Source organism: Mastomys coucha, unplaced genomic scaffold (genome assembly GCF_008632895.1).
Source record: "Mastomys coucha isolate ucsf_1 unplaced genomic scaffold, UCSF_Mcou_1 pScaffold8, whole genome shotgun sequence".
NCBI classification, from domain to species: Eukaryota; Metazoa; Chordata; class Mammalia; order Rodentia; family Muridae; genus Mastomys; species Mastomys coucha.
The window spans coordinates 52,891,320-52,915,065 of NW_022196914.1; the positions used below are offsets into that span (position 1 = coordinate 52,891,320).

The window sequence follows — 23,746 nt, forward strand, 5'->3', positions numbered from 1 at the left end:
GTGAAAAGGTGACAACCAACAGAGTGACCATCCAACAGGAAGTGAAAAGGTGACAACCAACAGAGTGAACACCTGACAGGAAGTGAAAAGGTGACAACCAACAACAGTGACCATCCGACAGGAAGTGAAAAGGTGACAACCAACAACAGTGACCATCCGACAGGAAGTGAAAAGGTGACAACCAACAACAGAGTGACCATCCGACAGGAAGTGAAAAGGTGACAACCAACAACAGAGTGACCATCCGACAGGAAGTGAAAAGGTGACAGAGCATCTGACAGGAAGTGAGAAGAGCTACGCTTTAAGGAAGAAAAGGAAGGAACTACTAAGTCATAAGCCAGAAAAAGAAATCCAATCCAAGATCCCATTTAAAGAATTATCATCTAGTCTAGGAATGAGGAGATAAGATAGCCCAGTGGGTAAAACTGGGTTTGTTTGTTTGAGACAGGGTTTCCCTATGTAGTCCTGGCAGTCCCAGAAGCAGGACCTAAGTAGGGATGTCCAGCACACACATAGAGGAAGGGTGTGATGGTATGAGCACAGATCTGCAACCTCAGCATGGGGGTGGGGGGATCAAACCCCTACAGCAGGGTGGCTAGCCAGTCTAGCCAGTCCATAAGCACCAGGTTCAATGAGAGACACTCTCTCAGAAAATATGGTGCAGAGTACCTGAGGAAGACATGGCATCACTCTCTGGCCTATGAGTGTCTGCATACACACGTGCACATGTATGAAGATGTAGACATGCATAGGCCACACATGCAAACTATCTAGTCTAACCAAGAAACTAGTGGGAAAGCCCAGATACATCAAGGAACTGAAGACTTGCAAGAAACTAAGAGAGTAGCAGACTATTTCAGTCAGCTGTAGCTAAATAATTTGAAAAATATTGACAAAATGAACAATTTTCTACAAGAATATAATTTATGAAACTTGTCTTCTAAAACAGAAACAAATCATTTACTAAACAGTAAATAGAAAGGTTATTCAAGTTCAACATTCCCCAAAGCCTCAGGTTTAGAACATTTCACATGCAGGCCATTTTAATGCTATTTTGGATATCTCTAAATACATAAGAAAGTACAGGACATTTTATGAAATGCATAGGATTCTCATATCTAAAACTGGGGAAGAAAATCATGCAGATGAACACAGAATTGGCACTGATACACACACACAGGATAGTATGCCATGCCCACATGGGGAAGTGATGGGATGGTAAAACACTGCGAAATAGCACAATACATATTCCATCAGTAAGCACAGAGGAAAAAGAAGATACACTGTAGGGAATGGGGTGGTAGCCTGGATGGAACTTGCTACAGACGCGGCTAGCCTCTAGCATAGCAATCCACCTGCCTCTGCTGGCTGCTGCGAGTAAAGTCCACACCTGGACATGACTGCTTTTGTAGGAACTGAAAAGGCATTTGGAAAAGTGAACACCCACTGGAATTTTGATGCTTGTTTAGACTGGCATCTTTGCAGGATTTGAAAAGTGTCCATGTTAACAATGCCCACGATCACTAATAATTAGACACTTTTCTCAAATTCTCCATATGGGCACTATGTCATCATGTGAGAGATTTTTTCTCCTGGGGTGTCCTGTGCAGTACAGAACACACTCAAGGCTTCTGTCAGGAGATGCATCCTAGAATCCATCTACACACAGAAGGTTGGGGAACCAAGAAGTCCTCAGGCATCATCTGCCGCAGGGTTAGTTTTCCTCAGCTCTGAACCCTTGTTCTGGACACACAAAACAGCATGCCTTAAAAGGGGGAAAAAAATGATAGCTAGAAAGGAAGGGAATATACTTTTTTTTTTTTTTTTGCTTGAAAATCAACTGAAAGTCATTTAAAATGATAAAAGTATTAGAAGATTTGGGCATAAGCATGTAGAAATAAAAGAGATTCCTATGCATAGCAACTGAACATTACATATACATTATATAAAGGCAAGGCATAACAGCAGCGAAGGACTAACTCAAAAACAGTAACTCTAGGGCTGAAGTGATGGCTCAGGGGCTGGGGGCATGGATGGCTCTGGCCGAGGAGCCAGGTTCACATGGGGCTACTCACAGCCACTTATAAATCCAGCTCTAAGGGATCCAGACACCTTTGTCTGCACTTTGCAGCTACCAGTGTTCACATGGGCACGCTCCCATGTTCCCTTGCATGGATAGACAGACACACACACACACCCAGTTTTTAAAAAAATCTTTTAAAACACCAATTCGTTAGTAATACAGACTGTAAACAAAGTACAATGGAGGGCTTGCCCTGGTTTGTCTGGAGCTTCTAGACAAGCTAAGGGCCTCAACCACGCAAGGCAGCACTCGCCACCGATGGCGGTCCCAGCGATGGTGGTCCCAGTGATGGCAGTCCCAGCAATGGTGGTCCCACCAATGGTGGTCCCACTTTTGGCGGTCCCAGCGATGGTGGTCGCCATAGTGGTCGCCATCGATGGTGGTCGCCACCAATGGTGGTCCCGGCTCCTAACCTTTAGTCTTTTAAGGTAGAATCATGATCAGATTTTGTTGTTTTATCAACTTAGATAAACATCTCAAGGCTTTTGCTCTAACTTAAAATAAATAATACATTTCCTACTTCTTCCTGTCTCAAGCTGTATAAAGCCATTAGAGCTGTAGCAATGACAAGATTCTATAACCTCTACAATTAGTTCTGTGATGAAGACTGCTCAATTAGCTGGTACAATGACAGTCACCGCATAATATCCAAAGCAGAGGCTCTCAACCTGTGGGTCAAGTCCCCTTTGGGAGTCGAGTGATCCTTTCACTGGGATGGCCTGTCAGACATCCTACATATCTCATATTCACATCACAACTCATAACAGTAGCAAAATTACACTTACAAAGTAGCAACAAAAGAATCTTATGGCTGCTTGTCATCACAACATGAGGGACTGTATTAAAGGGTTGCAGCACTAGGAAAGTTGAGACCCACTGGTGTATAGTTTAATTTTACTTATTTTGTGTCTAGAACAGTGGTACTCATGGCATAGATTTAAAGAGTAATTGTACTTATTATGTGTTAGACTTTTGTTATGGCTATTGAAGAAAATATGCCATTCCATAAGCTATACACTTTTCATAAAAGAAAAATCTAGGGTCTGAGAATGTAGCTCATTGGAGAATGCTTTGCCGGGCATGGATGAAATACTCAGCACCCTCTCACACACACACACACACACACACACACACATATATACACACACACACACAGACACACACACACTCAGACACACACACACAGACACACACACACAGACACACACAGACACACACACACAGAGTATGTGAAGTATATTTTAATGCCAACAGGAAATAGGTAAAGTATTAAAATAAAAATATATTTGTCTTTATTCATCAATGAAATGATACTGAAAGGAATTCTAAATTGTCTTTTCATTGGTAATGATTAGTGTTCCTTTAGTTACTTGTTTTCAACTACTTCCTGTGACAAATACTTAGGAGATAAATTGAAGGAGAAAACTGTATCATATCACTAAAAAAAGGCTTAGCTCCCACAGTCTTCTAAGCCTCAGGCAACTTTATACACCATACTTGCATTAGGGTAAAGGTTTTCCATATGCATCATAACATAACATGTGCATCACACATACATACATGTGTGTGCATCACACATACATACGTGTGTGCACCACATGCACATATATGCATCACACACATACATACATGTACACCACACTTACCTACACATGCATGTATCATATACACATATACACATGTGTATCACATATATACATGTGTGCATCATACATACATACATATGCATGCACCACATACACATACACATGTGTGTATCACACATACACACATATGTGTGCATCACATACATATGCATGTATCACACACATACACATGTATCACATACATATGTGTGCACCACACACATAAATACACACATGTGTACCACACATACCTGCACATGCATGCACATACATACATGCACATACATACATGCACAGAAGTGCATCACACATACATACATGAGTGTGTATCACACGCACATATAGACATACAAAGGCTAAGAGAACTTGATAAAAATGACAAGATGAAAACAGCACGTAGTCCATAAGTGAGAACAGATAATGAAATATAATGAATTTAGCACCCAGGAGACATGGTGTCAAAACGAGAGATATCTCTAATGACAAGCTAAGGTATACCATTGTCCTGACTTTTCCTGATAATTTTTAAAAGACTGTTCATATACAAACTTATCTACATACTACTTGAGAACAATATTTTAAATGTTGGTAATTTATGCCGTTTATGTCACTACAACTCATTACTTTAAAAACTATTTCTCAAACATTGTCCTTATTGTGAAAAGATGGGTCATGGATTAACTAACTACTGATATTTCTCTAACGCTTTATACAGATTCAGAATGAAGGATGAAAATAATCACTCACTGTTCTTAAAAATATCATCTCTATATATTTTGTGAGACAGTTTACTATGCAAAAAAGACCCAAGCTTTATAAATTACTGTATAGAGTTGTCTAGGTCATTGAAATAGCTTTCGGTAATTGCCAGACTACCATATTTAAAACCACAGGGAAAAATTTGTTTATGTATAATCCACCACTTTCAATTTGAAAGACTTAACACTAGATATTTAAGAAGTCTACAGTTTCCGCTTAAGAGGGAAAAAAATTCTAAAAGTTCCTAGACTCCAAAACACAGAGCAGCCCGGTAATATCTGCTGGTACTTGCTAGTCTGCACTTCACAAGGCCATTAGGATTGTCTGGGAGGCTTATTTCTGACTGTGGGCTCTTGGATTAGCAGGTGCCTCTGTGAATTGCAAATTTTTCAGGAGATCAGACATGGCCTTTCAAATCATCATGACAAATCAGGGGAAATACTGCAAACTGCGCATGAACAAAGCACAGCCTTGGCCAGGCTTCCTCACAGCTGTGGCTCTAACCTCGCAGTGCTCTGTACACGATCCCCAAGTCCTCCGTACCCATGTAAATAACCTGTTTATATTATGAATGCTTCTCAAACAGGGCTATAAGGAAATACTTCCAAAAGCTTGAGTTCTGTATAAGAATCCAATGTTTACAATTTAATTTAGTGCCATAATTTAAATAATAATCTTTAAAAATTAATATACTATGCTAATTGACTTCAGAGTAATTCTTCAACACTAATGAAAACAAACAAAACTAGAGCAGTGTTAGTGATAACAGTAAGAGTTAATAAAGATGACACGCCTGCCCAAGAGAATGTCTAAAGCATTGCGCACTATAAAAATAACACTCTCTCTTCCAGCCTGCGCCTTCTGTCAGGGCAGACCACCAGCTTGTCTGCTCCTCTGAAGACCCCACAGTCTGAAGGCCTCCCAGGAGAACAGCTGCATGCAGGTCAATAGGCAGGAGCCTAGCATGGCTGCCCTCCGAGAGACCCAACAAGCAGCTGAATGAGTCAGATGCAGATACTTACACCCAGCCAGTGGACAGAAGCCAGGGACTCCTGTGGTTGAATTAGGGTAAAGCTGGAAGAACCTGAGGAGGAGGGCAACCCCATAGGAAGACCAGCAGTCTCAACTAACCTGGACCCCCAAGATCTCTCAGACACTAAGCCACCAAACAGGTAGCATACAGCAGCTGATAAGAGGCCCCCAACACATATACAGCAGAAGACTGCCTTGTCTGGTCTCAGTGGGAGAAGATGCACCTAATCCTTGATAGACTTGAGGCCCCAAGGAATGAGGAGATCTGGTGGGGTGGTAATGAGGAGTGGGGACATCCTCTTGGAGACGGGGTTGGGGGAGGAGGTATGGGATGTGGAACAGCCAGAGGGCAGATTGGGAGGGGGATAATGACTGGACTATAAAAAAATATTTAAAAAATAATAAAATAATCTCAGGGCTAGAGAGATGGCTCAGTGGTTAAGAGCAGTATTTGTTCTTCCAGAGGATCCAGGTTCAATTCCCAGCACCCAGAAGGCAGCTCACAAGTGTCTCTAATTCCAGTTCCAAAGAATTTAACACCCTCACACAGTCATGCATGCAGGCAGAACACCAATGCACATAAAAGTTAAAAAAAAAAAAAAAAACCTCCTCATTAGCTTAATACATCTCTTTTCTGCTTGTAGCCAGGTTTGGTTTCAGCTGTTTGCAATGGAGACCCTGACTCATTATTGTCTGGGGCCATCCAATGCCTCTCTTTTGCCATAACGCCAGCTACAGCTGCTCAAACAACCTAATGTTTAATTCATCTATAAATATTTTATGATTCAGTTTTCTCTTGCAAGTAGAATCATAGTTACTACAAGATCATTGTAAACTTAAATGTTTTTCACTTACAGAATTATTTTTGAGATTTGTCCTTAAAAGCCCCACACCTACAGCACGACCTATAACAAGTATTTAATCTTCCATTGTGAGAGTATAACATAATATACTCAGCCAAGTTCCAACTGGAGGAGACTTGGAAGGCTTTGAAACTTCGCTGGTCCTTCTCTGTGCTTACATGAACTTCTCCTAGGTAGATAAGCCCTTACTGATAAGAACCCATGAACACGCCCACTGTGTCCTTAAGGAAATAAATCAGTTTACATCTATGATGTACACAACATGCCTGCTTCCACTATTTTCTCCAGCCTGGTTAATTATTAAGTTGGGACTTTTGCCAGATGATTGTAAAAAAATAATTATGTTTTAGAATTCATAAAATCTCTCTGACATGTATCATAATATTATTTTTACCAGAATTTCTGATTCTTATGTATTTAAATACAGCGAAATTTTCTTTCATAGCTTCTGGGTGTGTTACCTTTAACACCAAGAAAAAATTTCTATTCTGAAACTACGTTAAAAAAGCTAGCCTCAGGGCTAGAGAGACTGCTCAGTGGTTAAGAACACTTGCTGCTCTTGCAGAGGATCCAGGTTCAATTCTCAGCACCCACAGGGTGGCTCACAATCATCTGTAACTCCTGTTCCAGTGGATCTGAGACCGTCTTCTGACCTCTGTGAAAACCAGGCATGCAGGAACTACACACTGTACACACAGGTAAAAAGCACCTGTACACATAAAATAAAATAAATCCTTTTAAAAAGCTATCCTAGTCTGTTCTTCCTGCATTAACAATTTAATATTCAAGGGTTAAATCAGTGGGAACATATTTGCCAAAAAGAATAAGAAAAGCTATAAGCATAGATTTTCCTAGATAGTAGTATATGTATGTATTTCTATGTGTAGGCATGTGCAAGTGAGTACACAGGCCCTCGGAGGTGTGATTCCCTAGACCTGGGGCAACAGGCAGCTGAGAGTCACCTGATATGGGTGCTAGGAACTGGACTCAGGTCCTCTGTAAGAACAGTGCACGCTCTTAACCACTGGGCCATCTCTCCAGTCCTCAAAATGTATTTTTATATTATTAGTATCAGAGTGTGTGTGTGTGTGTGTGTGTGTGTGTACACTATGGCTCATGTATGGAGTTAAGAGGACAGCCCTGTGAGGTCAATTCTCTCTCTTTCCACATTTACATGGGTTGATGCAGGGCTTGATAAGGTCATCAGCTTTTATGGCAAACACATGTACCTGCTGAGCTACCATGCCAACCCCAGTTAATTTCTTGTTGTATATCAAATGATTAAAATGTTATGTGAAAAAGATTTCTGTAAGTAGTGTTCAAAGACAAACTACCCTTTGTACTTTCAACTGGAAGATGACACTGACTCAGAATTACCATGTGCACAAACTGGAGGGTCGGGGTAACGCCATGCTCTTAAGGGCTGCTGGGAAGGGAATCTGTGCTGACATCACCATTCATTCCTTCTCTCTTTCACCCACTGTCCTTTGATAATTAATATATCATGGCTTTTTTTCTGTTTATGACAGAGTCTCATATAGCCCAGGCTAGACTCCAAGTCCCTCTGTAGCTGAGGTTGACCTTGAATTCCCAGTCCTTCTGCTTCTGTTCCCCAAGTGCTTGATTGCAGGCATATATACACCAGCACACAGTTCTTCTCTCCACACCTTACACTGGTATGGTGATAATTGTTAGGGGTTGGTCTGGTGTTGCTATGCATTTAAATGCTAAATACTGGCCCCCAAGTCAAGGAGAGTCTCATGTACACCACGTGATGGTATGTAAACCCTGCACCACACTTTAGAGTTAATTGGTTAATAAATGGATAGAGACTGTGACTGGGGCAGTAGGGAGAGACAGGGAGGACTTGAGGATGAGTGAATGGTTTGAGAAGAGACCAGAAGAGGGGGAGAGGAGGAAGAAGAGAGGAAACCAAGGGAGGAGGGGGCTGCCATGAGAGGAGATGGACCACAAGCACGTGACCGGGAGATACGGCAAGTAACAAGGGACATATGGATGGGATATAAGTTAGAATAGCTCACAACCTTCCCAATCTGTGCTTACAGCTTGTAAATAAAATACCAGGATTATGTGTTTGTATATGAGCTAGCTAAGATAAATAATTCTTATTACAGATAATTCATACCTGTTTGATTTTGTCAATAGCCAGAGTAACTGAGAACATGACTGCCTCACTAAGGCTGCCCTGACAGGGAACGTGACCGGCTGGGTTAGCTCGCTGCATATATAATCCATCTCTTTCACCATCGACCAACTGTAGCCTGAAGTGGGAAGAAAGGAATATGCATTTGTGATTGGAATCTTGGAAGTCAATTAACTAAAAAACCAAATTACCACCAGGCAGTGGTGGCGCATTCCTTTAATCCCAGCACTTGGGAGACAGAGGCAGATTTCTGAGTTTGAGGCCAGCCAGGTCTACAGAGTGAGTTCCAGGACAGCCAGGGCTATACAGAGAAACCCTGTCTCGAAAAAACAAAACAAAAGCAAAACAAAACAAAAAACCAAATTACCCAGGAAAAGAACTCTATCAGTAATTTACAAATGAGTTCCTAGTCTACAGATTTTCCATTGAGTTCAGAGTAAATTAAAACACCACAGTACAAGGAAAAAATTAATTGTATTTGTGTATTTAATGGTGCTGGGTAGAACCTATGGTTTTGGGCATGCTAAGCAAGTAGAACATCATTAAGGCACCTGTGGTGGTTTGAATAGGAATGCCCCCCACAGACTCATGTTTGAATGCTTGGTCCATAGGTGATGGCACTATTAGGAGGTGTGGTCTTGCTGGAGGAAGTATGTCACTGTGGGGATGGGCTTTGAGATCTCATGCTCAAGCCAGGTCTAATGCAGCAGTCTCCTGATACTGCCTACAGATCAAGATGTAGAACTCTCAGCTCCTTCTCCAGCACCATATCTGCCTGTCTGCAATATTTCCTGCCAATGACTAAACCTCTGAATTTGTAAGCCAGCCCCGATTAAATGCTTTCCTTTACAGGAGTTGCCGTGGTCATGGTGTTTCTTCACAGCAATAGAAACCCTAAGACACCACTGAACAACAATGAAACATTCAGGGACAGAGCTGTGTTCTTCAGCCACACTTACACAGCTTCCTCCTGCCTGAAAAGCTCTTATGTGCTTGAGCTAACATATGAGTTTGCTCTGTACCCTCCTGAAGAATAGAATCCAGAATATTTCACACATTCTCAAGGATCAACTTGGTATTTGCTCAAAGCAAATTGATTAGAATTATCACCTTCATTGACTTTCTCCGGATGCCATCCTGTTGTCCAACCCAAGGAAAAGGTCACGTCTGGAAAGAAGGATGTCACAGTGTCTAGAAAGGCATTGGCATCTACTACTTTGCTGCTTCCATTTGGGCCGGGAAGAACATCAGCATTAAACCACACAGGCCGCTGCAGGTGCTGCTTCACGTTGTCCAGGAACAGCATGGATGCTCTGACGGCAGCCAGACTGAAAAAGAGTATGACCAGTGAGTCTTCCCACACTGAGGTCTTCCTGTTCTCAAATTCAAAGACAAGTAAAAGAATTCACATGGACCAGAGGGGAAGACTAACATGTACCCTACCTCAAAGTATTTATACTTTATTTTCATGAAAGAAACCTACAGATTTTATAGTGATGTGAATAGTGACGGTCGCTATGGACCAAACAGGGGCTTCAGAACACCACATTAGGGTCACTAAGTGTGAAGTGATGTAAGAGAAGATACGAATCCTCGATTGCCAGCCACACTCAGGAAGTAGCAGTTACAGGTGGGCACGTTCTGAGAGTGACTCCTGCCACTTCAGCCTTTGATAAGATTGACTCCAACACTCAACAATCCTTCGAGAGAAAAGGTCTCTTTGCTTTCATGCATGATTAGGTGAATTTGGAGACATAAACACATTTCTTAAAATGCCTAGAAAGCCTAAAACCACATATTCTTGGGGCTGGAGAGACAGCTCAGCAGTTAAGAGCACTAGCTGTTCTTCCAGAGGAACCATGTTCAGTTCCCAACACCTACATGGCAGCTCACAGGCATTACAGATTCCAGGGCTTCTGATACCCCCAAAAGACATTCATTCAGGTAAAATGCTAATTAACATAAAATAAAAATAAATTTAAAAAATATATTTCCTAAAGCTAATACAAACTTGGATTCTTTCCGTATTGTGTACACTTCTGTGGAAATGAGAAGATATTTTAGCTCCACTTGAAAAGTGGGTTGTCTTCTCTTCCCTACAACTATTACAGCCACAGAATTCAAAACAATAAAGGCTTTTGTTGTTGTTTTTATTTGTTTCTGTTGGTTCTTGAGACAGGGTCTCACTGCGTACCTCTGGCTGGCCTGAAATTTGCTATGTAGTACAGGCTAGCCTCAAATTCAGAAATCATCTTGCTCTGCCTGACTTAAGCCCTGGGATTAAAGGAATGTGTCAGCATGCCCAGCTTACAAAACAGTTAAGTTTAATATATCATTTTTACTTGGTGTGTGTATGTGTGTTCGTGCATGTGTGTGTGTCTCATTGTTCTCAAATATAAGCGTGCGCGCACACACATACACACACGCGCACGCACACACACACACACACACATGCGCCCCAGCCTCATTGCTTCATCCTTTCAGATGAATGTTCCTGGTCCTTTAGAAAGGTTCGCCCAGGGAAACAGCTCCGGAGCTACTGTGATAGAGGCTGAGAACCCTGGGGATGGGAAAGATATCAGCTCTTCCTGAGAATGGGCGTGTCCATCTGTGCGTCTCTCCCGTCCCTGTCCCTCCTACTTTATGAGAGACATTTTATAAACTTGTGTGCTGAAACCAGAGGCATGAGGCCCTTGGCATCCAGACTCTTTACCTTGCATACTCTCCCCATTTGGTCCCTGAAATGGATGTCCTAGATCTTAGTGGATTAATAAGTAAGCCTCAGGCAGGACTTTGAATTAAGATGTTTTTATTTCTCTGCAGTGCATCCTGACTTCTACCACATTGATGCCTGTTAAAACCTCAATTCTAAAATCCACAAAAGACCCTAAATCAGTAGAATATCTGAGGAAAATAGAGCAAAGCACTCAGGAGGCAGAGGCAGCCAGATCTCTGAATTTCAGGCCAGCCTGGTCTACAGAGTGACTTCCAGGACATCCAGGTCTACATGGAGAAGCTCTGTCTTGAAAAACAAAAAATAAAAACAAAAAACAAAGCAAAGAGAAAGCTAGATGCACCACAATGCCTGACTTCATAGCATATAGTCAGAGAGAGGGGAGGCACACTCCTGCAATCCCAACACTAGGGAGGCTGGTGGGGGCTGGGGTACTGTGATAACTCATCTCAGTACTGCAATGAATTCAAGATCTTGACTCAAAAAACAAAACTACACAAACAAATGGACAACAATGATGACAAAATACTGTAGCGCTATGGTAAATACAACAGTACAACAGACTTAAGGTCAGACTCTGCTGTTCCCGAGAGACTCATTGTGAGCACGCAGGTCCCAGCCTGTGTGGCACTGCTTTGGAGACTACAGACAGGCTGCAAGAACTAGACTCTGGGCAGGCCCGTGAGGGCTCCCCCTGCACCTGGTTGCAGGCTCCTCCCTGGTCAGCCACTTGGGAACAGATTCATCTCACCAGGACACTGCCCCAAACAGCAGCCACCCTCTCCAGCAAGCTGGACTGAGACCCTGAGCCAAGGTTTGACAGATACTCTGCCAAATAGTTTGGTCACAGCAATGCGAAAGTGAACTCATACAGAATTAGTAAACTAAAGGCACAAGCTAATCTTACCTTATCCTGCACTCTTAGGAATTTCCTTTAAAATTATAAGTAACTTAAAACTGTATTTTAAGGGAAAAACCATCTTTGCTAAAACCCCAGAGTTTAAAATTAGTTTTAAAACTCTAGCTAAAATTTAAACATGACTACATATTACTAAATAATGACTGTAATGCCGTGTAATAATCATGTATTTTCATAGTATACATGTTTCACATGTATATACTATGTGAAACAACTTAGAAGCACAAAACAAGATCTACAAAAAGCTGAGTAAAATACCACTCAGCTCCTCTCACAGAGCAGTACAGTGCTTGCTGCAGAACTCGGGCCGGCTCGATGCCTCACCTGGTAAAGGTGCCTCCTGCTGAATCGTGTGATCTGACTTAATATCTAGGATCCACGTAGTGGAAGGGGAAAACTGACTCCAACTTGTCCTCTGACCTCCACAAACCTGCTGTAGTATCTGCATATGCATACGCAAGCACGCGCGCGCGCGTGCACACACACACACACACACTTAAAAGAATGTTTACTCTGTCTGAGAATGTAGCTCAGTGACAGAGCACTTACTCAGCATGTACAAGGTCCTGTGTTTGTTCCAAGCACCACAGACAGAAAAAAAAGGGAGGGGTGAACTCTCCATGTCCAGCCCGGTGGACAGTTCTCCATCCCCAACCATCTGACCACAATCAGGCTGTTTGTTCCCCTCCACCCCACCCCAGCCCCCATTTCTTCATATGGCAGTGAGACCTGTGACGGCCTACCTCTTGGGATTTTTATGGGGATCATATGTAAAGCACATATAAAGCTTTTAGAATTGTAACTAACACACATGTCCTCTAGCCCTCTACAGAACAACACACTCCCTTAATCCCTGCCCTCTTCTTGCTTCTGAGGATACCCCTATGTATGTATATGCATCCATGCAAACATACAAACACATACACACACACTTAATTTAAAATAAAATAAAGCTTATGAAATGAATTTTTTGTAGCCTGGCTCTTTTGTGGGCCACTAACGTAGCCTGAATCACTAAATTAGCAGCTACAACTTGCAAATGCACAGGCTAATCTGTGAGGAGTGAAACATGGTATCACAAACCACAGCAAAAGTGCTACAGATTTGTATTTCATGGACAGAGAAGGCTGCCCTGGCCCTGAGTCCTGGGATCTGAAGCTGGCTCAGCTGTCCTCTTCAGGTGAACTCCTTAGCTACTCTAGGACTAAGACTCTGTTAATAAAACAGATGAGCCACTCACTGTAAAAGTGTCTTCTGTTCACCTGATGTAACTGCTATCTTGGAGGCTCACTGCCTCCATCTGCTTACTGCTGACTAAGCCCACTCTTCTAGCTCTTCCTGAACTCCGACAGGCTGGTCAATTCAGCTGTTCTGGCTCAAACTCCTCTCCACAAAGACTGGTTCTAACAGGCTTCTTTTACCTTCTAACTGAATTGTTTTGCTTGGCCTCATAGTAATCTTGGCAATCTGTTCTACTCTTTCCGCTTGTTCTGTCTTTGCTTGTATCTACCTTATTCTCTCTCCTCAACCTGTCTCTGTACAACTGTTCCAGTCAAAACTGCCCTGTCTCCTCTTCTCTCTCTACACTGCTCTCATAAGTAGCTTGTTTTCTCTCTGTTCTCCTGAGAGTTGGCCATATCCTATTCTGTCAAATCTTTCTCTGATTTGTCACTTTGTTTGCCTTTCAATTAGATGTCACTTTCAAACATGAGTGCTTCCTCCTACAAAGTAACTTTACCTTTCATTGTTTGGGCTTAAATGTGTATACTAAGGGTGTGCCTTATTCCAGCCAGAGGGATTAAAGCTGTGTGCTAAAGGGGTGTGTGTAGTTCAGCCAGAGAAGCCACATTGCTGGATTGAAATCCTTCTAGAATGTACCACCTACAAAACTCTCTGGTCTTCAGATGACTCTGTAACTCAGACCTTGTCAGGCCAGACATCCAGGTGGTACACAGCCACTCATCAAGGCCGAATGATGAGGTTTGCTGGGCATTCATTCACTCACGAGTGATTAGGGTCATCTTAATAATCCTTCAAGCTTTTCAAGTCCTACTCACTAACGGTTTTTATTTTTATTTTTATTTATGTGTGTGTGCCATGTAGGTACAGGTGTTTGCAGAGGCCAGAAGAAAATGTTGGGTCCCCTGGAGCTGAAGGTATAGACTGCTTTGACATGGGCGCTGGGAGCCAGACGTGAGTCCTCTGAGCTCCCTTTAGCCCTGAGATAACCTCATACTGCGGTATGATTCACCAAATCTAGGTTTGAGTGGCAGTGGCCACTTGTGGTAATCTGTTCTGCATCCCATCAATTCCAGGCATTATGGCTTCTTCATGGCCACATGCCGTAAAAGGCACAACCCCTGTGACAGTCATTCCAGGGAAATGACATTCATTCCTGCTCACATGGTCAGTTCCTGCAAACCAGAATTTCAAAGGATACTTTGATTACTGATGACTTTCAGACAAGCCTCTTTACTAACGTAAGACAGAATGAAATTGAATATGCAGGTACCGGTTCTGTCAAGTCCTCTCCTTTCAAAGCACTGGAGGAGCAAAGCACTTTCAATTTGCCATTCTGTGGTATGATAGTTACATGTGAAACATTCCTTTATAAAAGCTGACTTTAGTCTTAAAGGTCTTCAAGGAGCAATCTTAGCCATTAGCACGATGTTAAGTCTATTCTAGAAACACATAACAGTCTCAAATTTCATTTCAGTTTGGATAAGGTAGAAGAATAGGTAGTTGTGGTCATTTAAATAGGTGTGCTCACTCCCTACAGACTCAGGTGTGTGAATGCTTGGCCCATGAGGAGGGGTACCATTAGGAGGTGTGACCTTTTTAGAGTGGGTATGGCCTGGTTGGAGGAAGTATGTCACTGTAGGGATGGGTTTTGACATCTTCTATGCTCAAGCTATGCTCAGTGTGACAGTCTCCTTTTGCTGCCTGTGGATCGGGATGTAGAACTCTCAGCTCCTTCTCCAGCACCATGTCTGCCTGCATGCCACCGTGCTTCTTGCCATGATGGTAATGGACTGAACCTCTGAAACTGTAAGCCATCCACAATTAAATGTTTTCCTTTATAAGAGTTATACAACAATAAAACCCTAACTAAGACAACAGTCACAGACAGAGACGCATGTTTTAATGTTCTCCCTGAACGTGAATTCTGCAGTCATATGAAGCGTGTTTGTAAAAGTACCTCTTGAAATCCAACTTGATGCCCTTGTTGCTCTTCATGACCTCAGCCAGCCACTCCTGCAGAGTATTATCACTGCTTGTCTCTGGAGGATGGGCCATGATTGGCTGGCCATGCTCTGATCCGTCACTAGGAAGAAGGACATCAGCCTCTATCATGTGGGCAGCACCTGCCCAAGTAAGAGAGCTTATGTTACTGTGAACAAGGATGGAACTGCAGGAGAATGCATCAGGGCCCATGTGAGAGAAAGAAGAAACACGGAGCAGACTACAGCATGTCAGGCACTGTACGAGGCCCGCATGCTATCCTTACATCCCAAGGCTCCTCGGCCATTATCCTGCCTACAAATCTTTTCTAGCATCTAGCAAAGTGAACAAAGAAAGGGGAGGGAAGTCTGTTAAGTATTTGTTAGTAACAAAAATAGAGCAGAGAATGCCCCTCAAAGGTGCTACTTGCCTAGTAGTATGGGCAAGGCTCTGGTTCAACCTCTAGCACCACACACGGACAGAGAGAATCACAGGCACATGCATATATTATCTTCTTGATATTCAAATTAGATTCATGGACATTCACTGCTCATGTCTGAAATACTACATAACAATTAATGTCTTTGATTTAAAGCTCGACAGCTTTTTTACGGTGGCTTGTTTTGTGGGACAGGCTATCACCGTGTAGTCCAGGCTGGCCTGTAACTTGCAGCTGTGCTGCTCCAGCCTCCCAAACGCTGGGACTGCAGGCGTACACCCCCACCCTCAGCTCTGGATGTGTGCTCCCAGGAGAGAAGCAGACACAGACATCTGGCAGTGGCTGCTGTTCTAATAAACCCTGAAATATAGTATCAACACTGGGACCTAGGGGAGCCTTAAAAAGGTGAGGGAGAGACTTTTCATGGAAATAGACAAAGCAGCATGGAAATTATCTGTAACTTAAAAAACTGACACTTGTCTTAATTTTTATTTAGTTATATATTAAATATATATTATTAAATATATTATTTATTTAGTTATATATTTACACATTTATAAATATGTCTGTTTATATTATATAATAAAATATAAATATTTTATTTGTATTTATTTATAAAATTATATAGAGAGATACATATATACACATATACAAACATACATATCTGTGTGCATGCATGTGAATGCCATGGTGGCAGTAGACCATGTATGTCTAAGAGATGTTTTTTTCCTTCTTCCATTGAGGGTCTGTGTGTCACACTTAGGTTGTCAGGGTTGGCAGCAAGCACATGTATGCACTGAGCAATGTTAGTGACCCCATCTGTCTTATACAACACTGTCACTTGTAGCAAAGGTAGAAGATCAAGAGAACACCAAATGAACATGTGGGGTTGATGTAGGTGGTTTCTAGGGTATGCTCAAAGTGTCAATTGTGAAAAGGATTGTGTGAAGCAAGGTAAACAATTAACTATTGGGCTTCTAGCATACTAAGGAAATATTTCCAATTTAGACCCCTCCAAACCTGCCTAGAGACCTCACCTTCCACATAGTTTCATTAGTAATTATATTTAAATATGAATTTGGAGAAGACAAACTTTCAAATCAAAGCCAATAAAATATAATTTCAGTGCCATCAGGGCAGCTCCAAGACTCTTTATGAAACCTCAAAGAGATGGCAGCTCTCACATAACTGCGTGAAAAGAATTTAGAATACTAAGAGTGTATGTTCACAGTAACCAAACCTGTAGACCAACCAACCCAGAGAGAAGACTATCACAAGGTAATCTGGGTTTCTGGCTTTTGGCTAAAGGAATAGATTAGAATCTGCTAGGTAATAAACCCACGAGCTGGGGCTAGAGAGATGGCTCAGTGGCTACCAGCCCTGTTTGTTAACCACTGGCTAGCTAATCTTGCAGAGGATCTCAATTCAGTTCCCAGCACCCATATGGCAGCTCACAACTGTTTGTAACTCCCATTACAGGAGATTCAATGCTTTTTGGGCCTCTGCAGACAACATGCAAGCACACTGTGGACATAAGTACATGGGGACAGCAGACAAAACACTCAAGACACGGAAAATTATTAAATAAGTCTTAAAAAACAAAACATATATATCTTACCGTGTTCTGCCTGCATATATGCCTGTATGCAGGCCAGAAGAAGGCACCAGATTTCATAGTAGATAGTTATGAGTCACCATGCTGTTGCTGGAAACTGAACTCAGGACCTCTGGAAGAGCAGACAGTTCTCTTAAACCCTCACTCGAGCCACGGCCCACATGTTTATGAGGGATCAAACATGTACTTGGATCAAAATGAACAGAGATAGATCTGAAGAGATGGCTCACTAGTTAAGAGCACTGGCTGCTCTTCCAGAGATCCTGAGTTCAATTCCCAGTAACCACATGGTGGCTCACAACCATCTGTAATGGTATCGGATGTCCTCTTCTGGTGCGTAGAAATCTGTGGATTCCCAAATTTCACAATCTAGTACTGGTCGGAAAAAGACAGACAGCTGTGGGTGTGAACACACCACTAGAGGCTCAAGGGTATTTCTGTTTTAAAAAGCTATTACATGTTTTGTTTGCTTATGGGGTCACATGTATTCCATAGTGCATGGTGCAGGGCAGAGAACCCTCTGTAGGAGCTGCTTTCTTCTTCAATCACCACGAGTGTCCCTGGGACCTCACTCACAAAGGATATAGATAATACATGCATGTGTCTGTGATTCTCTTTGAGCCATTTTGCCAGCCCATCAAGGGCATTTAACCTTTTAGGAAACAAATCTAAATCACAGTGACATATACCAATTTGCACTCACTGGGTGCTGGCCGAAGACGTAAAGAAAACCTCACCTTCAGTTGCTCTGACCATCAGGCCATGAGCACTTGTAGCTCACGCTGTTGAGGGGTAAACTTTCCTGTGTAAGTTGTTTTTCTCAAGGCTGACATTTGTGGAAGCCTCTGTGGGCTGTAAGAGCTTAAGGTCTGTGTTACTAGGTACCAGGTTGCAAGTGCTCATGGTCCGATGGTCAGTGTGGGGACGTGGCTTTTCTGGAGAGCTGCTGTCTTTGCACATCAACATTCATATGCAGGGCTTTAGGGGTATGCTTTTAGCTCTCTTACATGGCAAGCAAAGAATGAGCACCTATGCCAGGGTTAAGCCTGCTCAAGGCATCCCACAGTGAAACTGCCCCCACCCTTGATTCTTGCAAAGAGGACTTTACCCCCTTCCTCTCAGGGGTGCCATCCAATCTCTAGAATTCACTCACTGCTTTTCTTCAATGTATTTCAATAAAATCTCTCCTTGTCTGTTCATATCTGCTGACTTCTTTTTTTACCATGTGCACTGCTAGCTTCCTATATGCCAGTTCACAGAGCAGACAGTAAAGTAGTGGCCAAAAATGGCAACCACTCCAAGGTTTATTAGCTGATGAGTAGATAAAATGCAATCCTTTGTGTACAAAAAGGATGCAGCAGAGATCTGTGCCAGAATACAGCAACCTCAGGACCAGGCTCACTAAAGGAATAGCAGAGGCAAGGCAAGGCAAGGAGATGCACTGAGGGTGGAGCCAGTGTTTGATCCTGGGGTCTGGAACAGGCAGTTGTCTTTAAGAAATGGCAATTCGACTGATGGCAAGGCTTTGTGGTAGATTAGCCAGGCCTGGTCTGGGATACGGCTCTGTAATTCCCACTGCTTGGAAGGCTGAGGCAAAAGACAGGGTTCAATCAGCCTAGACTACAGAGAAAGTTTAATGAAAAATGCAAAGATGAGCTGGCGAGAGGGTTCAGCAGTTAAGAGTTCTAGATTCTTTTACAAAGAGCTAGAGTTCAATTCTAAGCCCTCACATGGCAGCTCACAACTGTCCGTAATTCCAGTCCCGAAGAATTCAATACTCTGTTCTGGCCTCTGGGCACCAGGCACACTCATGGTACACAGACATACATGCAAATAAAGCACTCATACACATAAAATAAAAACTAAAACTGAAAGGCACAAAACAAGATAGAAAAGTAAAAGAAATGCTGAGCCACAGCTTAGTGGTGGTGCTTGCCCAGGATGCTCAAGGGCCTGGAGTCAACTTCAGCACCGCAAAACCCATGTTCCTGGAAAGAAAGCAGCCAGTGTGAGGACAGCAGGTGTTCAGCCATGCTGGGAACTGGAAAGCCAGCAAAGACAGACTAGCAGAACCAGGGCAGGTGAACAGGAAGACATAAGCTAGCTTGTACAGGGTTTTTAGGTCACTAAGACAACCGGTTTGAAGACTCCAAAAAATAGCACCCATCCCTCACATGGACGCTAAAGAAATAAAGCAGCGGTTTCACAGATGAGTGTTAGACTATTACTTGTATCACCCAGACGCTAGGACAAATGGCTCAGCTTAGTTGAGAGTGAAATGAGCCTGATAATTTCTAACTGCAGCAATCATCCCTGGTCCAACATTTTGGAAGAGAATCTGTTTCCAGAGCCAAGCACCAGCACAAGCATCTACACAGCTGCTGCCCACACTCCAGGGGAACCATGCACTCCCATTTCTACAGACTGGCTCCCAATCCAGCCAAATCATAGCTCAAGACTTTCTGCTTGGATTTCAAAAAATGTACTCAGTTAATACGTTACCCAAAGAAAATTGAAGTAGTCAGGCATGGTAGCTCATGTCTAGAATCCCAGGACTTGGAAGGGTAAGGCAGGAGGATCACAAGTTTGAGGCTAGCCTGGATTACATAGCAAAGAGTATTTTAAAAATAAAATTAAATTAAATTAAATGAGAAAGTCATTTTTGTGGAAGCACTTACTCTTCAGTGCCTCATTCATCTGGGACTTGTGGTTGGCTGCATGGTACCACAGGATTTCAGCACCATCTTCTGCCGTGATCTGGCTATTCCTCTGAAAATATTTCAGTATATTTTCACTCCAGGATCCTAAAACAACAATATTTATGTGAAAGGAATATGGTTTTTGATGAGGGATGTTTTTAAGGTAGATAACACCATGCTGTGAAATACAATGGCAAGAAATAGTTTCTATCCTCAGATAAATATACCCATCATCTCGTAGATGACCATTTTTAGGCTTTGGTGTGTGTGTATGTGTGTGTGTGTGTGCATATGCATGAAGAGTAGCTAAAAATCTCATTAGCATAAGACTTATAAACATTTTCATTACCCATCGTCTTCATGGTCCACATTCCATCTCTAGATTCGATTCACTCATCCCACGTATCTGCTTTGTATCCTTTGGCCAACACTTCCTCATCTCTCCTATGAATATCCAATGCTGCTATCTCTATTTCTATATAGTCGAAAATTTTCAAGTTCTACAAGTAATGAGATCATGCAATATTTTTTCTTTCTGTGGCTGGCTTATTTCACTAAGCACAATAATATTTTCTAGGCAACAGCTTTGTTAGAGTGGAATGCTATTCTACTGATAGCACATACCACATCTTCTTTATCCATTGTCTGTCATTGTCGTCTTGGGTGCCTTCCATGCCATGGCTAGTATGAATGTTCACAGACATTCATTTATAAGGTAGTGGTTTTCTTCCCATGGGTATGTGCCCAGAGGGGGGGAAATGCTGGATTATAGAATAAAAAAAATTATGTAAAAGGGCAAAAGATATAGTGAGGGAGAAAAACCAAGCAACTGAGCTAGAAAAAAATAGATTTATGAAACAGATCAGGTAGTGTGATGTGTGAATCTGCAATATATATAATCATGCATCATGCTATACTTACTAGCCATACAGTGTGGTCTGGAGATCAGAGAGGAAAGAGCATGTTGGAGCGCTCAGAACTGCTAACAATTAGACACTCAAGAGCAGAAATTCTAGATTGTGTCCTCCAAGCACCGAGGTCCTCTACATAGAGCCACAGCAGTATGAAAACACTGAGGGGGGTTCCATCTCCTCCACAGTGTGTCTGCCTTCAGACCATGACTCTCTGGGCAGTTGAGCGTTTGAACTCAGTGCAGCATTCACAGGCTCAGCTGGCACACACAGATACAAGTAGTGCATACATCTGTCAGTTGCTTACGGCATAATAGGTTTCTTGTTATTCAGTGCTATGCCTAACCTCCTTGTGTGCAAAATATTCTGCCCTCTGCCAACTGTTAGCTTATATCTGCCTGACACCAGTTAAAAGCCTAAAGAAATGCTATCACACATTGCCAATAAAATATTAGGAAAAGTAGGGAGTTCGAGAGATAGCTCTATGCTTAACAGCACTGGTTGCTCTTTCAGAGGACCCAGGTTTGATTCCTAGCACTACTATGAATGCTCATAACCTTCGGTTAAGTCCAGTCCCTCTTCTAGCCTCCATGGACACTGCATGCCTGTGAAGTACAGACTTACATGAAAGCAAACACACATGTATAAAATAAAAAACATACATGAATTTTAAAATATATAATTTATATATCAGAATAATTCATCTTTGGTCAGAAAAATAGCACTTCATTTTGAACTACCTCAGTTCATTTCGATCCAAGTGTGTGCATCTCTCATAGACATGGTATTACTTTTAAGATTTATTTATTTTCTGTGTCTGAGTGCTTTGTCCACCATATCTGTGCCTATCGTCTGCAGATACCAGAATACAACACTGGATTCTAGAGCTGGAGTCATGGATAGCTGGGAGCTACCAAATGGATGCTGGGAACTAAACCCAGGTCCTCTGCAAGTGGTTGTAACCGCTGAGCAATCTTTCCAGCCCAGCATGTTGGTAGTTTACATACCAAATTATAAACCACTCCTTTAGTCAGGAAATAGAGGGTCAATAAAGATAATATCTGACATCTTTAGCAAGCACTCTCCATAAAGAAAGGAGAGATGGCTGAACACTGCCCCCAGCAGTGCCTGCTCCCAGAAAGGACCCTGTTCACATATGCAAAAGTATGCATGGCCATATTTAAATATTCAATTCAGTCATTCTAGAAGGCACATTAATTCTTAGTAGTGACAAATACCAAGTAAGAAAACAATCATGCTTTAAAAAAAAAAACATAATGGTTGTGGCTTTGGATACTAAAATTGCACATCTCAGCAGCTCAGGATAGGAAGATTATAAGTTCAAAACCAGCCTAGACTACACAGCAGGATGTAAGATCCTACCTAAAATAAGGTTAGAAGGGACAGAGACACCAAATGACTGAGAAAATTGGTCCTTCTTTCCTGGCACATAGGTTGTCAGAACAAACCTAGGCATTCATAAACAGTGCACATCAGGTTTTGCCATGGCACCTTTCAGCTGTCTTTACACTGCATTCAAAGTTTTTATAAAGACACCTTACAAAATAGTAACAATACACAATGATGCAGGACTTTTAAGCATGCCAAATACATTCTTCTTAGGTAGACTGCTGTTCTGTACTTACTGTGTTATAGTGGAGTCATGTCCAGGCAAGCCAATCGTTGGGGTTACAGTATCCTAACTCAGAATACATTCAACCTACCTACAGAGCATATCATAGCTCAGCTCAGTGTACTTAAAATGTTTGGAACATATAAAACAGATAATTTATGGCTCTTTGCAATGACCAAGGCAACTTATAAAAGCAAGTATTTAACTGGGGGGGCTTGCTTACAGTTTCAGAGGGCGAATTCATGGTTGTCATAGCAGGGAGCAGGTAGGCAGGCATGGTGCCGGAGAAGTAGCTAAGGACTTGTATCTTATTTAAAGTTTAAGGCAAGGCACAGAGCTTCTGAAACTTAAAAGCTTGCTCCCCATGACACACCTCCTCCAATAAGACCAGGCCTCTCAATCCTTCCCAAAACAGTTCTACCAACTACAGACCAAGCACTGGAACATAGAAGCCCATGGGGGCCATTCTCATTCAAACCACCACAAAGAATATCTGTTCTTTGACTGAGAAATTCTAGTTCTATAGTTTTATTCCATAGACAGATAAGCTCATTTGGGAGAATTCAATAAATGTAATGCATTGTCTGTAATAGCAGAAGAGTAAAACTTCAAATGTTTGTCAATAGTACGTAGGGCCCATTCTGTGGTCATTAAAATGAACCAGGAAACTCTCTAGGTACAGTAGAAGTTCAGAGACAGAAGTGAAGAGAGCATTAGAGCAATGGCACTCCTATAGTGGGAGGGGTAATGAGAACCTGTTCATACGTTACACAGGAAGGAAGAAACTAAGGCTGCTAGGCAGACGCCTTCAGCATCCTTCTGAACTTGCATCTTCTGTTTTAGATTTCATGGAAGTGAGAGCACAAGATATTTTAATTCCAAATGGAATTTAGGGTTGCTAATCAGAAATAGGATGACATTTATATGAGTGTATAAATTTTAATAACAAGGTCCTTATAAGTCTACAGAGAGAAAGGCCAGTAAAAGTTGAAGTGAGCTGGGCAGTGGTGGCACACGCCTTTAATCCCAGCACTTGGGAGGCAGAGGC

The 23,746-nt window shown here is 42.2% G+C and overlaps 1 protein-coding gene across 1 annotated transcript in view; it reads right to left on the reverse strand.

The window, feature by feature from the left end:
- Fam151b (family with sequence similarity 151 member B) overlaps positions 1–23,746 on the reverse strand; it is a 36,407-nt gene that overhangs the window by 8,817 nt on the left and 3,844 nt on the right. Inside the window, exons 2-5 of the mRNA XM_031360742.1 lie at positions 20,134–20,259; positions 15,379–15,544; positions 9,637–9,854; positions 8,509–8,644 (exon numbers count right to left, since the gene is read on the reverse strand). Coding sequence (XP_031216602.1) covers positions 8,509–8,644; positions 9,637–9,854; positions 15,379–15,544; positions 20,134–20,259 — 646 coding nt within the window. The remainder of the gene's footprint in view (positions 1–8,508; positions 8,645–9,636; positions 9,855–15,378; positions 15,545–20,133; positions 20,260–23,746) is intronic.